General features: G+C 40.3%; 1 protein-coding gene across 3 annotated transcripts; it reads right to left on the bottom strand.

The window, feature by feature from the left end:
* Nucleotides 1–361: 361 nt before the first annotated feature.
* Nucleotides 362–15251, bottom strand: trpv4 (transient receptor potential cation channel, subfamily V, member 4). Of its 3 annotated transcripts, XM_029439860.1 has the most exons (17): nucleotides 15011–15251; nucleotides 13744–13825; nucleotides 11813–12246; nucleotides 11109–11284; nucleotides 9055–9207; nucleotides 8227–8367; nucleotides 6433–6731; nucleotides 6146–6325; nucleotides 5827–5985; nucleotides 4933–5025; nucleotides 4720–4793; nucleotides 4187–4352; nucleotides 4025–4091; nucleotides 3054–3358; nucleotides 2110–2237; nucleotides 1895–2016; nucleotides 362–1777 (listed from the first exon to the last, which is right to left on the bottom strand). In XM_029439860.1, the coding sequence occupies exons 2-17, from the start codon at nucleotides 13750–13752 to the stop codon at nucleotides 1677–1679; spliced, it is 2607 nt and encodes an 868-aa protein (XP_029295720.1). In that variant the 5' UTR covers nucleotides 13753–13825; nucleotides 15011–15251; the 3' UTR covers nucleotides 362–1676. The 3 variants fall into 3 exon arrangements, 2 of the variants coding, with proteins under 2 accessions (XP_029295720.1, XP_029295719.1); XM_029439859.1 differs by lacking the exons at nucleotides 13744–13825; nucleotides 15011–15251 and having other exon boundaries at nucleotides 11813–13184; XR_003832807.1 differs by lacking the exons at nucleotides 362–1777; nucleotides 1895–2016; nucleotides 13744–13825; nucleotides 15011–15251 and adding exons at nucleotides 2310–2370; nucleotides 2595–2667 and having other exon boundaries at nucleotides 2109–2237; nucleotides 11813–13193.
* Nucleotides 15252–15348: the final 97 nt, after the last annotated feature.

The following is a 15348-nucleotide window of genomic DNA, read 5'->3' on the forward strand; positions in this document are numbered from 1 at the left end:
CTAGGAACGATTATATAGGCGGTTGGCCACTAAAGATTATGACTATGTTGTGATGTTAGTGAGATCAACATAAATGTAGATATTTAACATAAGATATAAGATATCTCTCTTGTTAAAACACAAATGGAAACAGAATACAAAACAAGAATTACAAAAACACAAAAATCTTAAATTTTCCATGTGTTTTTTATCATTTTACCTTCCCTTAAAAATTCAAATGGGACATTTAGTCAAACTAAGTCATTTCTGTCTGTATCAAATATCCCATAGGATAAAATAATTAAATCAATCGATTGCAAAACGTCTTCTTAATAATAATAAATCCCATGATTCTTTGCAGAAATGGGAAGATAGACTCCTGTGTGGTTCATAAAATAAATTCAGTGTTTATTGTTCTGTGCCGCAATATACAAACAATATAAAAATGCATAGACATGTTTATTTATAAAAGCAATGTCAACATAGTGAACAATGACCTGTGACCCTCGGCAGTAATGGATTAGTGAAAGTAAATTGTATGGTCTATCTGCTCTTAATCAAACCCTGTCATGTAGTACAATAAGGCAAATATGTGTATACATACAGTAGTTGCGCATAAACGAGACGCTCTATAGGGTAAGGAGCCAATTGCAATGAAAACACTGCAACAAATAGGGGAATGCACATAATAGCAAGGCCTGAGAGTTGATTATGCAAATACCCCAGCTGCAAAGGAACAATAACTCTGGAAATTCAAAGACAACCCATAACACGGAAGGCTATTGTCTCGCATTTGCATATGAGCTTGACAACTATAACCTGCTCATCATGCCCATCTTGTTCAGAACAATGTCTTTGTGTTCATATAATAATGCACACATTAGAAATTGGCATTGTGCATTGTTTCAGTTCAAATTAAAGCTGCGCTGCCTGAGCTGGCAGCACAAGCCCAAGACTTTGTAACTAATACGAAAAAGAAATTGGAGAGAAAATACACTTTATATAATACATATATACTGTTTCTATGCACTAAAGCCTGAACAATCAAAATTGAACATATACAATGTAATCTTTACGATACATCATATAGGGACCTCTCCAATATAAAGCAAGCAAATACTGTTTTGCAATGATTTCTTAAATAAATATCTCCCGTTGTGACTATATTTGTAGATGGCGTTTCTATCAAATCCTTTGTTTTACACTGCTAATGCAATAATACAGTAATTATGCTTCTGCTAGCTGTTGGAAAACCCATGATTCTATCTTCTGTAACATAACAACAGTTTTTTATTACTGAAAATGCTGAAATATTTCCGTCTCTCTTGAATCCCTGAGTGATCAGCAACTGATGTCTGAAATACAGAGGTACAGTACATTTTTATAATAAGTTTTCTATTATACATAAGTACAAAACTAATTACAGCTCAATGTGTCCTTAATGCTACTTTGTTTAATCTCAACTTTGGTGTTTCTAACTGTATTTGATGTTTTACAGATCAGTGATTCTTTAAGACATTAAAGTGTGCTCAGCCCTTTGTCCTATTACACTGTAATATTTACTATACTTTCTTTTATCAAAAGGCACATAAAATCTGCACAAATGAGTACACTTATTGGCCAAATCGTCCCCTGCAGAGTGATCTCACTGATGCTGATGGCTCTCTGCTGCCTCTTTATAAGAAAGACAGCACTAGTCAGTGCCTGGGCGACAGCGGCTCCATCTCTATCACCAGATCACGAGGCCGCGGACCCTTACTTAACTCCACCGCCCGTGGAATCACTGTGGACCAGCGGTCTGGAGGGGGATAAAAAAAAAATCTTTGATCTGTATGAATAAGTTAGTGTGTGCTGCACATGAATATATACTTATTTGTCGATGCATTTATTCATGAGAGCACAGTGAGAATCTCACCTCTCCGCAAGGCTCTGACGCTCTGCTGCAACCCGGTGGCTTGGCAGGTCTCATTCTTGCCTGGATCCTCGTTGATTATCGCCAGGTTCTGATTCCAGTGGCACCAGTTCACCTCATCCACCCTGATAAAAACAAGACACCAATGGGTTCAACAGTTTTCTTTGAAGTGGCATCAGCGCTGCTGAGTGACTGTGACTATGAGTCATGCATAATACCTGAAGCACCAGCGTCGGTCAGGGGTGCCATCCCAGCTTTTCCCCACAGTCACCATCTCCCCGGCTCGAAAAGACTTTCGAAGGCAGACTGGGAAAGAGCGTTCGATGTCCAAGATGGTCGTTGCCCACTATGAGTATAAATTATGTTTAATAAGAGTCTCCAAGTCATTGAAAAAATAAAAGCACATTTTCTTACTCACTAGCAATGCAGCTTTTTGTTTTATTTGTTGTGAGATATCGTCTTTGAGATTTCTGCCTCAACTAAAGAAACAGTGGAAGTGAATGGAAATTGTGGTTAAACAAATTTCTTCTGCATGGATTGATATGCAATTTGGTACAGAAATCCATGGTGGCTAGAGGATGAATCCTGATGACTTTGGTGACCCCCTGTCTTCTCCTCTAATGCCACCATGAGGTTGACATTTGTGCTTTTAAGGGTAACATCTATTTCATGGATTGCCATGAGAATTGGTAAATACACTTACATGTAAATCTCTTTTACAGCAGCACCATCATCGCACAATCGCAATTTGAATTTGTCCATTAGTTTGTTTCTGACTAAATACAGAGAAAAGAAACAAATTACATTTTTATCAGCCTCAGCTGCACTGTGTTTACTGCTAGTTGGCAATGCATAGAATGCTAACACGCTAAGGTTAACATGGTACATATTATATATCAGCACTGATGTTACAGTACAGCCTCACAGAGCCACTGGGTTGGCAGCAGAAAGAGTTTTCTCTTCTCCTGTGACAAGTAACAAACACATTACAGCTCACTGCGTCCTAAATGCTACTGTTTCCTTTGTTTTTCATACCAGGTTTAGTGGTTTTAACATTATTTGGTGTTTTACAGAAATCTCAGAGATTAATACCTCAAAACCTGCCGAAAATGAACTGGCCCTTGAAAGCACTGTCCACCACAAATGGTTACTTGTTGCTCACCTGAAGCTTCCAGATCTTCTTGCTCTGCTTCGACACCTGTCCCACTGTCTCTCCCATCAAGGCGATCAACATGTTCAGAAGCAACACAAACGTGAGGATGATGTATGTAATCAAAAGGATGAGGAAGACTGCAGGATACTGTGCACCGTGGATCATGTCCAGCTCTCCCATCCCAATGGTCAGCTTAAAGAGGTCTAGTAGGAAAACACTGAAGGTGTCTGGGTCCCTGCAGTTTGGGTAGGTGGGGCAGCCCCCTTCACACTCTGTGCCCGGTGGTGGACACACTATCAGCAGGGATACAAGGGCTGTGTGGTGGAAACAGAAGAGGTTGGGTTAGGCACTTAAATGGACAGTTTAACATTTTGGGAAAGGTACGTATTCACTTTCTTGCAGAAAGTTAGATGAGGAGATACCACCTCCATGTCAGTTAAATATGATGCTACAGCCAGAACAAAGTAGGGGGAGATAGTCAGGCACATGAAGCAGTAAAATCACAACATGCTAATTTTACACTGCAGAAATACCATAGTATGTAAAGTAATATTTTTGAAGATCTTCATTTAAATACATTTCTGTTTAGTCACAATATCTATCGTCGAATGAGGTAACATTCGTTCTCTGGGAAGTGGGATCCAAAAGCACACCTGCAATTACCGCTAATCGCCATCCATGCTGCCAAAGAGAACAACACAGAGTTCTTTTAAATTGTCATTTTAAGTAGTGAACTTAAGAAGTACTGGTAGGCAATCCTTTTTGGACAGCGTAGGAGCCAGTGTACATTTAAATCTTGTTAACTTCAAGTGTAACGATTACACATTTATCTTTATGCTATGATAACCAGCTCATGGCTGTAGCTTCATATTTACATTAATGGACAGATAAGAGAGTGTTATTGATATCTCTTATTTCCCAAAATGTCAAACTATTCCTTTAAGTAATGCTGGCCTGTAAAGTTAGGCGACCAAGCCTACCTGATGCATATCCAATCATGAAGAGCACGTACACCAGCAGAAATCTGAAAAGGTCTTTGAAAAGAATCTGTGAACCAAAAATGAAAAAAGGCCGTAAGACACATGGATGGTGATACTTGAAGTTAATTAATTTTCATTAGTTAATTGTCTCCATTATCTAACCTTCTGTATCATGATGCTGTAGGTGCCAGTGAGCTTTAGGCCTCTGGTGAAGTAAAGAGTGTTCATCCAGCCCAGGACAAGTGCAAACACCATCACAGCCACATAGGCCTTGATGCCAGACAGGTAGAGAGCAGCTGTGACCACAATCAGCACAGAGTAAATGAAGCTGGAGAGGACAGAGAAAAAGTTTGGCATGAACCAGCTCCAATGCTAAAGTCTGTGATACTGAAGTATTACATGAAAGCAGGAAGACGTGATTACTGGCATTTGGCATTTTTAACAGGATGTAGACAGCCATGTTGCTAATAATTTACATTAACACGGTTCAGAGAGGTGCTCGACATTCTGCGCTCTTTGTTTGGATCATGGATTTAATTAAAGATTTAAACTATAAAACATGCCAGGGAAGAGGTTGAGAAATTAATTAGATTACTCAATTTAGAGGATGCAAAATTTGCCTCGAGTAGAAGTCAGCAAGAGCTACGGTAGAGGTGAGGAAGAGGGGGGAGCAAGGACGGAGGATGGAGACTTACTACAGCAGTTGAAAGGATCCATCAATAAATAAAGACTTCACCCCGGGGCACTTCTTCAAAAAGAGGTCCTTAATCTGCAAAGAGCAGGAGAGACATTTCCATAATGACAACAACATCGTCCTTACAGGTTTGAGTTTGATGCAAGAGACTAGAAAACAGCAGTGAGCAACCAATGATCAAACAATAAAAAGGCATCAGAGCGAATTGACTCACGTTGGTGATGAAGAAGAATATTCCTGATATCAAGGTGACAATCTCGCCCGCCATGCGCAGGTAGTCAGAGGATGTTATGTAAGGGTACGGAGGCTGGAAAGTAAGGAGCACAATGCTTATTATTATTATGATTAACTCAATATGAACGTTTTAGCAATAATAAAGTCATATAATCATGGCGCGAGTTAAAGGATTAGTTCAACATTTTGGGAGCTACACCTATTCGCTGTGTTGCCGAGAGTTAGATTAGAAGATTGTCATCAATACAACATTTGTCCATTAAGAAGAAAGCGAGAGCCAGTTAGCTTAGCTTAGCATATGCATGTAACTTCCCCGTAAAACCATAAATTACCTTTTTTTTTTTCCATATGTGTATAGAATAGGCTAAACAAATAAGATATAATATGTTAACTAGAAAACATTTAAGGAGCTAGAAGGTGGATTTTGTTTTTAAAACCCTGGACAGAGCCAGGCAAGCTGTTTCCCTCGGCTTCTGGTCTTTAAACTAAGCTAAACTAAGCGGCTGATGGCTGTAGCTTCATATTTAGCGTACAGATATAAGAGTGGTATCAATTGTTTCATCAACCCCTTGGCAAGAAAGCAGATAAGCGTATTTCCCGAAACTTTGAAACATTCCTTTAATAGTAAGTGAATCCAAATGTGCTGCTCTGCTACATGATACATTAATGTATAAACAGTATTTAGCTATCAGATGTAGCCTACAGCACATGTGGCCTATTTTTTATTTATTTTAATACATGTTCATGTGGCGTCCTGAAAATTCAGTGCTGCAAGAGCACATTCAACAATTTCACATCACGAAGCATCAATCTGTTCCTGTGAGATCTGGCCATGCTGTGGAAACATTTTCACACTCAGTAGTTTCACACCCACCGTTCCCTGTGTTGGGTGGTAATAAGCCACTATGGTGAAGATGATCATGGTGGTGAGGTAGGAAACCACGCTGATGTAAAAGGTGACAGCAGCAAACTTCTGCCATTTGGCCCTCAACAGCTCATTGATGGGCTCCACTGCCAGCATCTCATGGCGGTTCTGAAATGATATAATGTAATTAAAATGAAGAAACTCTGATCTTTGTATGCAGACAGAAGCTTTTATCGCACTCAGAATGTTGATGCACCCATACATGTTGTATGTTATGCCTGGTGTCTTGTTACTATATTTGAAATAAAAACATAAACTTCTTAATCACCTCATTGCGGCTGTTGTACACCAGAATCTCCAGCACAGACGGTTCCTCTCCACATGTATCCAGGGAAGACAGATCATAGAGGGAGGAGTACACTGGCCCATATGCCCAGTCCTTAAACTTACGTGACAGATGACGAACTTCCTCATCTTTGATCTCACGGCGGATAATGTGCTGAAATACCTGGAGGAATATGAAGAAACTGACCTACTGACCTTTGTGAAATGTGATGAAAGACTTATTGTATTATACAGAGACTGCTTCACACACTGATGTATCATTATCCCTACCCCGATCTTGCCCAGCTTGGCAGCCATCATGAGAGGTGACATGCCATCGTTGTTAAACACTGTCTCCAGGCTGCAGTCTGGGTACAGCTTGGCACTCTTGATAAGCAGCAGGTCGTACATCTTTGTGAGGAAACGTGTGTTGTCCTTGGTGTTGTCCGCAATGTGCACCAGGGCGTGCAGCACCGTGTTTCCACGTGAATCCTGGCGTCGCAGGTCGGCCTTCTTGTGTGGATTCTCAGTCAGGTAGTGCACAATGTCAGGCTGGTTGGTGCATGCAGCCAGTGAGAGAGGCAGCTCACCTAGGCAAACAGAGCGAGAGAGAGCACTCACTTCTTACTAAATTCACAGGAGATTAAAGGAACTGTATTCAGATTAAAAATAAGCAAATCAACAGGAGGGTTAATTAAGAACTGTAGCTGGCGCCTGTATGTTTTTCCAAAGCTTACTAAACATGGATCAAAGATTTGACTTAAATCCCCGCTATGAAAACAGCACAATTAGCAGTTGTTTGAGGGCGGGGCTCAATGGGGCCAGAGTGCCAAAAGCAGCTGCTGAAAATGAGCCGTTGCCATGGGTGACAGATTACTTTGTCACCTCACATAGAAACGCTCCTCTTCATGGATTTGCACGGGTGCATGCAGAGTGTTAGCGTGAGTCTAAATCCCATTAGCCATCAGCCCTGCCAGGTTCCTGTTCACCTCACTGCAAAGCTCCGCAGCAAATTACTCACACTGTGCCCGGACACGCTGGGATTTGGGAATGACAACCGTGCTAAGTGCAAATAGAAATCATCTCCTCTGTGATGAGTGAGAAATATAACGCAGTGAATGTAATCAAATAAACATTGGTAAAATTGGGTTAGGTAAAAAGTTAAACAGAGTCCTTAACCAGCTACCTTTCTTTCAGTGTTTGGTTTTTGGAGAGTAGCATTAAATCAATTATATCTGCAATAACTAACTTCAGAAGGCTCAAAAGACACACAGTTATAAATAAAAAACAAATCACTTCTGGCTTCCACATGGTGTGATGTAGGAGGGTGTGCCTTAACAGACACCACAGAGGGCAGTGTTGAGTTTAGTTTACAGGATGTGATTTATTTTTCCTTTTTTTTTTTTTTACATGTCAGTGAAGTCCTGCCCAGAGGAGGGTCAGCAGAGGATGTTTACTTTTCTTTACTGCAGAACACTGACACCTTTCACAGGACAACCTCTTGAACATATGACATAATGCTTGTCTTTTCATGTGTTTTTGGAGCGCAACTAATGACGGTGTCTCGTACGATACTTCAGAAAACATTTGGCTACAAGGTGGACTTCACCTCTGGACCACAGCAGTATCCTGAATGTGTTTGCTCAGCCAAAAACAAGCCAAGTTAAAATGAGGAAGGGTGGGGTCTCATGTCTCTTCATTTGGCAACAGAGGTTTCTCTACCAGGACCGTGTACCGACACTTTTATCTTGGCAGTTGTTGTAGTTCATATTGCAACACTTTGGTTTTAAATATGTGCCATAAGAGACAAAACCCCCCTTTTGAGTAAAGAAGAAACTCAGAGCCAGTGTTGAAACTGAGACAGTGACCAGTGAAGTCATAGAAACCACAGACACGCCACAGCATTGCTACCGAATGGGGCAGAAAATACAGTAACAGTTTTACCAGACGTCTTCCTGTGACCGTCTGCCTACTGTGTTTTATCACCTAAGGATAGAGTTAAAGGTTACCTGAAAACGGATAATTAGAAGCACAATGAACTCTTTTGTTTCCACACTAGATTTATGTGCTGGCAAAAGTCATTACCAAAGTAGAAGTAGCCCCCCTCGTTTCTGGGCTGGAAGAATCGTCCCCTCGCCTGGGCGTGAACATCAGCTCCCTGCTCCACCAGCAGCTCCACATACTGCTTAGAGCGTCTCTCTATAGCAATGTGGAGCGCTGTCTGGCCTGATAATGCAAAAAAACACGATAATAAAGAAACATTTGAACTATCATTAGTATTCCAAAGTGCTGCTTTGAGTGCTGTTTTCAATCGAATACATATCAGCTGAAAAAAAAGGTAATGATTGAAAAATAGAACAGTAACACAAGATAAATAGTGTCAACTCTTTGTCATTTGTCTACAGGATTCATTCTTTAGAGAAACTAATGCCCAATTATGACCATAAAAACCATTAGAGGTTTGTGCAACAAGTATGTGCAAGTGGATCAAAACCAGTAGAAACTGAGCACTTAAAAGTGTTCATGTTGTCACATAAATAAATGCATGAGCAAATAAAAAGTTAAACATCATGCTTTGTGTTAAAAGCTGTTCTTGAAACCAATTTTTTTGCCAAGGTGAAAAGGCTTCCTTCACTGTTTCGTCAGAGGCCTGGGTCTTCTCGTTATCATACAGAGCTGTAAATAGTTGCTGTAGACATTCATAATGTAAATAGCGTCTTTAGTTTTCCCCATAAGGGGGCCTCAACCAGCAGCCAGACAAGCAACACTAACTCTCAACAAGGCACTGTCTCTGCCAGCTTCAACTCAGTGCAAGATGAAGGCATCGTCTTCTGTAACACTGCAAAATTCAAATGACCTTTTTCTTTGAACAACTCCTTTAAATTACAAATCATTACTGTGTTGTGTCCGTACCTCTGTAGTAGACGTCCCTGAAGGGCGTATTTATGAACTCTCGGAGGTTTCCGGTCTTCTCTGCTACGTCCACCAGCAGCGGGATGGTGATGTTCTGCCCACCGTAAAGGTTCAACAGGGCTTTAGGCAGACACGTCTTACCAGTGGACAGCTCTGATGGAAAAAATTATATTACAAACAAAACATTTTCTTAGTATAATTACACCTATTTATTTAAGAACACCTTCATCAACATTACCAATGATGTTCCATAAAAGTGGATTATTGTTTGAATATGTTTTCATACAGTTGAATTGTTAACGTTTAGGTTGGTTTAGTCAAGTTTGCATTTGTTCTACCCGGACCCAGACCTATCCGGACCCGGACCTATAATCAATAAATTATTGAGGGATTTTCAATTTTCAGAATGGACTCATTCATGTTCATCCTTCTCACTGGGAGCACAACACCAGCGTCTCATATGCTCAGAGACCGTGGTGCTCATTAGAAGTGGTGATGTGAAACGCCACTATGAGGCAAAGCACAACATTTATGACCAAACATACCCACTCAAGTCTGAACTGAGGGCACAGAAAATAAGCACTCAGAGCCCAATGTGATGTTGATTTGTGACAAAATAAAAGCAAATAGGCCACCTGTCAGCATCATCAGCCACAGAGAACAGTTTAACCCAGGATGTGGTAGCCTGGGTTAAAGTTAAAGAAAAAGGGAAACTCAAGCTGCTGCTACACTTTATTTTATTGTTCTAAGATTAAGCACTTTATTTTAAGATGCAACATTTTTCATAAGTTATTTTATTTATTTTTTCAATTTCATTTTTAAATACAGCCCGAGAAGAACATTATACATATCTACAGTATTATATATATCTGTATAGTTCAATGTTAAGTGACAATAAATATTGTCTAAATGTTTTTAAATTGTTCTTTCTTTATTATATTTGACAGTCAGCTGTTGATGACGTGCAGACGTTGATAAAGCTACTAGGCTACTTCAATATATATCACACTAATTCATAACGCACGTTAGACATTATGATGCTCCGGACCTTTGCTCGCGGAAACTTTCTCTAACTGGACCTTTAGAAGTTTAGTTGAATACCCCTGTACTAATGGCTTCACATTTCAACCATTTATTCATTAGTGAAAGCAATGCTTTTAAATGTGTATCCCTTACATTAAGCTAACTATTTGTTAACAATTTATCAATGATGTTTAGCTATTTGACATTTACGTTACGCAAATTATTTCAATTAAACTGTTTATTAATTCTGTTTAGCTGTCTAATGCAACACGTAGTGTTCAGGTGTTTTAGCTGACTCAATATGAAGATTCTTTTTAAATCAAATCAAAATTTCTAAAAATAAATATTAGTTACACTACTGCTGACTCCCTCTGTCCGAAGAACCCCAGGTTGGGAATATAATGTATATAATATAATATCCTGGTGTGTTCCTCTATGCTGGGAATGAGTACATAACGAAAGAAGATAGACAGAGTTTGGGGAATTGTGGCATGCAAATTATTAAGTAGGGTTAATAAGATCAAACTGTAAAAGTCAGAAGTCAAGAAAGCCCTTCTCTATTTTTAATCTCTCGTTTTTTGAAGAAAAAAAAACCCATATAGCCGTCTTTAACTCTCTGAAGGTGATGACAGTTTGCTGTGATTATCTCTCTACTCCGTGTTATAAGCCTGAAAAAACTTCTTCGACACACACAGGAAGCTTTCCTGGGGCCTGCCTCTAGCACGGACAAAAACTCAACTTCCCTCTCACATCCTTTGAGACAAAAACAATAGAGAGAGAGGATCAGGAGAAACACAAGAGGCCAAAAGGTAAAACTAGCTGTAAATAAAACATAGTTGCTTTAGAGCAAAGGCAGAGTCGACATTCACGTGAGAACATTTCACACAAACTGTGTGAAAGAGGGAATAATTAATCTGAGTCATCTCAACACAAACCCATTTTGTTGCCTTCTAGTCTAGTGTAGTTGTAATGTAGTTTCAGTGGGAAGGTTTTGACAGGCAAAAAAGACAACCTACACATTTTAGTCTCACCTTTGAACTCCTCATCAGTTAACCTCTTTTCGTGACTTTGCAGGTACTCCAACAGGCCCTCGAGGGCCCCGACGTCTGCACGTGACACGCAGTCGAAGAGGAGTGAGCGGTTGAATATTTTCATTACTTTTGGTGGGTCTGAGCTTTGAACATCTTCACAGGATGTCTCAGTTTTACTAAGGAGACACAAAAACATGACAGGATGTCACACATTCACTGCTGGACGCAAAGTGATGACAACTAAATCTTTTGTATCCGTTGAGTTCCCTTTAAATCCATGAATTCTTCTCACATTTCAATTACATAAAATGAAGACTTGAATGGGTGTTTGATACACAACAAGTAATCTTTTAAGCAATCACCCACACCCTCGAGTGCTCCAGTAGAAAGACCTCTGTGTGTATGGGACAGGTAGAGCAGCCTAAATATTACCTCAACGAGGGACCAACAACATACCCTCTGTTAGATCAGTGAATGGGCTGAATGTGTGTGTGTGTGTGTGTGTGTGTGTGTGTGTGTGTGTGTGTGTGTGCATACTTCTTCATGTGGCACACCTCTGTCTACAGAGTGGCATTTGTAGGAGGTTTTTACTTTTATGACAGCCTTTTTCCAACCAGCCGTTTTGTGCCTGGAAAAAGTCCAGTCTAGGTTCACTACTGTTCAGTTAGAAACCTGTAAACTAAAAAGTCTAAAAGGAAACACACCCTCTTGGGAGCTTCTTCCTGCGTCGCTTCTGGTTGCTGGTGTTCCTGCAGGTACCATAGTCAAAGAGCGAGTCCATGGGTGCTTTCTTGGGGCCTTGCACCACATTTGACTCATATATGGTGGATTCCAATAGGTCCATCGGGGTGGAAATACCCTTTTTGAAAGCACCCTGGAACTTCATCCGCAGGTTCTGCCGGCTGTCTGCAGGCTGGCCGGGCTGAACCAGCTCCAGGGCTGAATCCCGACTCGTGTTAGTTGACGGGGAGTCATCCCCGTTCTCAAACAGATGGGAGAACTCAGACAGGGCGAGCGCTGCGTCGCTCTCAGGCTGAGCGGCCCCGCCATCGTCTGTGTCCACAGAGAGAGCAGCTGGTGAGAGGGTGTCGGCCTTGGACAAGGCGAGGTGGCACCTTCTGAGGAGAGCAGAACGGCCCTGAAATAAACAAAATGTTCTGGGTGAGATGCTTGGCATTTAGGTAGTCGGGAAAGTGTCGTACAAATGGAAAAAGAAGTCCTAATGTCACCATGTGGAGTTTCCCTGTAAACAAACAAAAGTTATGTAGCCTATATATTCATGGTTACTCGCTGATATGCAGGAAGCCATATACTAACAAATGTCCTCTCATTTTTGGATGTTGGATTGTGTCTTAGATGCTTTTTGATTTTCCTGTAACACCAGTACTGACGCTCTGGAAAATCACATATTACTTATTTACAAGTTTATTTAACAGTACTTCAATTTCACTGCTGTAGAAGTTCTTCTTCTTAAAGCCTCTGTTTTGGTGGCATCTCTCCAATTCTTATTCATGTGCCAGAGTATTTGTACACGGCTCAACACCTGCCTTTATATAGTGTTTAGTGGGCATTACCTTTGCGAATAATAAACAATTAGCCACACACCTAGTGATATTCATCATTCAGATCACCTGGGTAAAAGCAGATTAGGATGGTTTTGGTCCATCTGGAATTCACGTGTCTTATTTTTTCTCTCAACAGAAAATATAAGAGACATTTAAGAGAATGTTGCTGCATGAGGCCCATTGAGTGTGTTGAATGTATTTCCTTTGCAAAGACATGTTTACTAGCTAACAGTCTTCTTCTTCTCTGCCTTTGCTGGCACATTGCAGCATATCTTGGCGTGTTGCCGGCACCTTTTTATCAGCGGAATAGTGGGACGCAAACGGTAGAATCGTGTATTGCGTCACTTGCATAGGTGAGATGCACAAGATAAACAAAACGGGGACCCACTAATCCATAGCGCTACCAGAGATAAACAAAATATATATAAAAAATCTCCAAGAGGAACCTTTAATCTGTTCTTATTCAATCAGACATCTATGATAGTATGAAAAAGGGAATGTTTACCTTCATACATATTTCATAACACAGAAACTGTCAGCTTAACACATTTGGCTTAGGGATCTTCTGTCACCCCCAGCATCAAGGCTTTTATTTCTGCTCAGAATAGTTGCAGCTCATATATATGATTTGTATCCTTTCTTTTTTGGTTATTCAAGCAGCATTAGGATCATTAGGATGTCCTTAAAGATGGTGGACCTGACCAATTCTCAGGTCACATGAGGAAGAAAAATGTAAAAATAAGAGAAGTGAGATGAGGCCAAATTGCGTAATGAAGGGTAGGAACATCAGGAAAGTATGAAAAAATAAGATTTTCTTTACGGAGAGTTAATGTTGGTATGATTGTAGATGTGATTTTTTTTTTTTTAAGTAAGGTTCACCTCAACTATGGCAGGAAATAGGAATGGTGACAAAGATTAGCCACTATTATAAGAGCAAAGTGGACAAAATAAAAAAACAATTTAACTAATTAGAAACTGAACTAAGACTACAATTACATAATGAACCCCGGGAATTCCTGGAGTTTGAATTTTAAAGTAGTCTATACATCTGGCATGTAACCCCCCTGTACCTCATTCATCCCTTTTATCACAATGGTGTGCCAAATTCCTCTTCAAGGTAAACTGGAAATGATGCTGAAGCATGTGGGCGTCCTGTAGAAACAAAAACAGAGTCACCATCAACTGACACAGAAGAGACAGAAAAACGAATCTGTAGGTCCTGGGAGATATAAAAACAGCTCAGTCGTTCGGGGTTGGGATAAATGGAAAAAGTATGACAGGACAGATGCCAACACCAATAACATGGATGTGAGTCTGGCCTCCCATAGGTCAGAATTATATGTTTCCTGTTGCAGGCATAATCACACCACCTGTCTGTTTAACTATGGAAAAACTTACTCATTCCAACTAGTGCTTTTCTGCACACACGAACACATATATTACTGCTACAGTACGCTATCACAAGGGGATGTGTACAACATGACATCCTCAGAAGTTCCCCCGCAGCTTCCTTACAAAGCGCGTGGTTTCCTGAGTTTGTTCATGACATTGACAACCTGTCTAAGCCAGACTTCCTGCAAAGGAGCAACACTAACAGGGGAACTGGGGCACCACTTAGGAGGAGGCATGACTCAAAACCCTGTCTGACACACAGGGATTATCATGCCGTTACACCTCAACGGGCAATTGATAATAAAAAAAGAAGAGGACCAAAGAGAGGCTGCCCTTGATAAACTATTATAACAGACTAAGAGCAAATGATTTAGTTGTTAGGTGGAGTTGTCTGACAGCAGAGAGGACCCACTGTGTATTAAACCTGTCAGAGAGATAAAAATGGGCTCATAAAATAAAATACATTAGGAAGACCCAAAGCTCACATAGTATCCACTTATTGGGTCAGTAAGTGTACATCCACTTGAGAACGTTTCTAAATGTGAGTGATGTAGCCTCATAGATGGGACTTCCTGCTCATAGTCACTGATGATGTGACATTATCCAGAGCAGGAGAGGCTGTTGGCCTTTCATGGAGCCAAATGGCTGTTGGGAATAAAAGTAAGAACAAAACACAGCTGATGTTTTAAACTATATTACATTTCAAGTTTTATAGGTCATACCATAGATCCAAAAAAAACATCCTACAAACATATGGATTAACTGGGCATAAATATAAAGAAACGATACACAGTGTACGAAAGTAATAAATAATGACACATCATTAAAAGTCGACTATGTCTCGAACAAGGTCTTAATAATTATTAAACTAATTCGACGCTCAGTTAGGCTTCATATTTTTCTGAAGGCATTTAATTAAGAATAAGGATCAGACGTGTTACTTACTTTGACCTGATCTGTTGATATTATGTTGTGTTTCTTCAAAAATAAACTGGTCCCCAGCTTTTTCCAAGAGTTTGAAACTTAATTTCTCTGTTGAACGCTCCTCTGCTACCTCCTCTGCTTTAAAGTGACACGAAAGGCTGACTCAATCACAGTATCCCTCTCATTCGTGGTCCCGACTGCGGGAACAACGAGAGCTTTCACAGTTTTAGGTTGAAAAAGAAAGTGACCAACCCCTCAAAGCTGGCACGAGGTGGATCCAACGCTGAAGTGAGAAGATGTAGTACCAGCGATGGCCACTAGGCGCTGCCTCCAAATAAATTGCGTAAAGATATTTGTGA

The sequence above is a fragment of the Cottoperca gobio genome, chromosome 9 (genome assembly GCF_900634415.1).
Source record: "Cottoperca gobio chromosome 9, fCotGob3.1, whole genome shotgun sequence".
NCBI classification, from domain to species: Eukaryota; Metazoa; Chordata; class Actinopteri; order Perciformes; family Bovichtidae; genus Cottoperca; species Cottoperca gobio.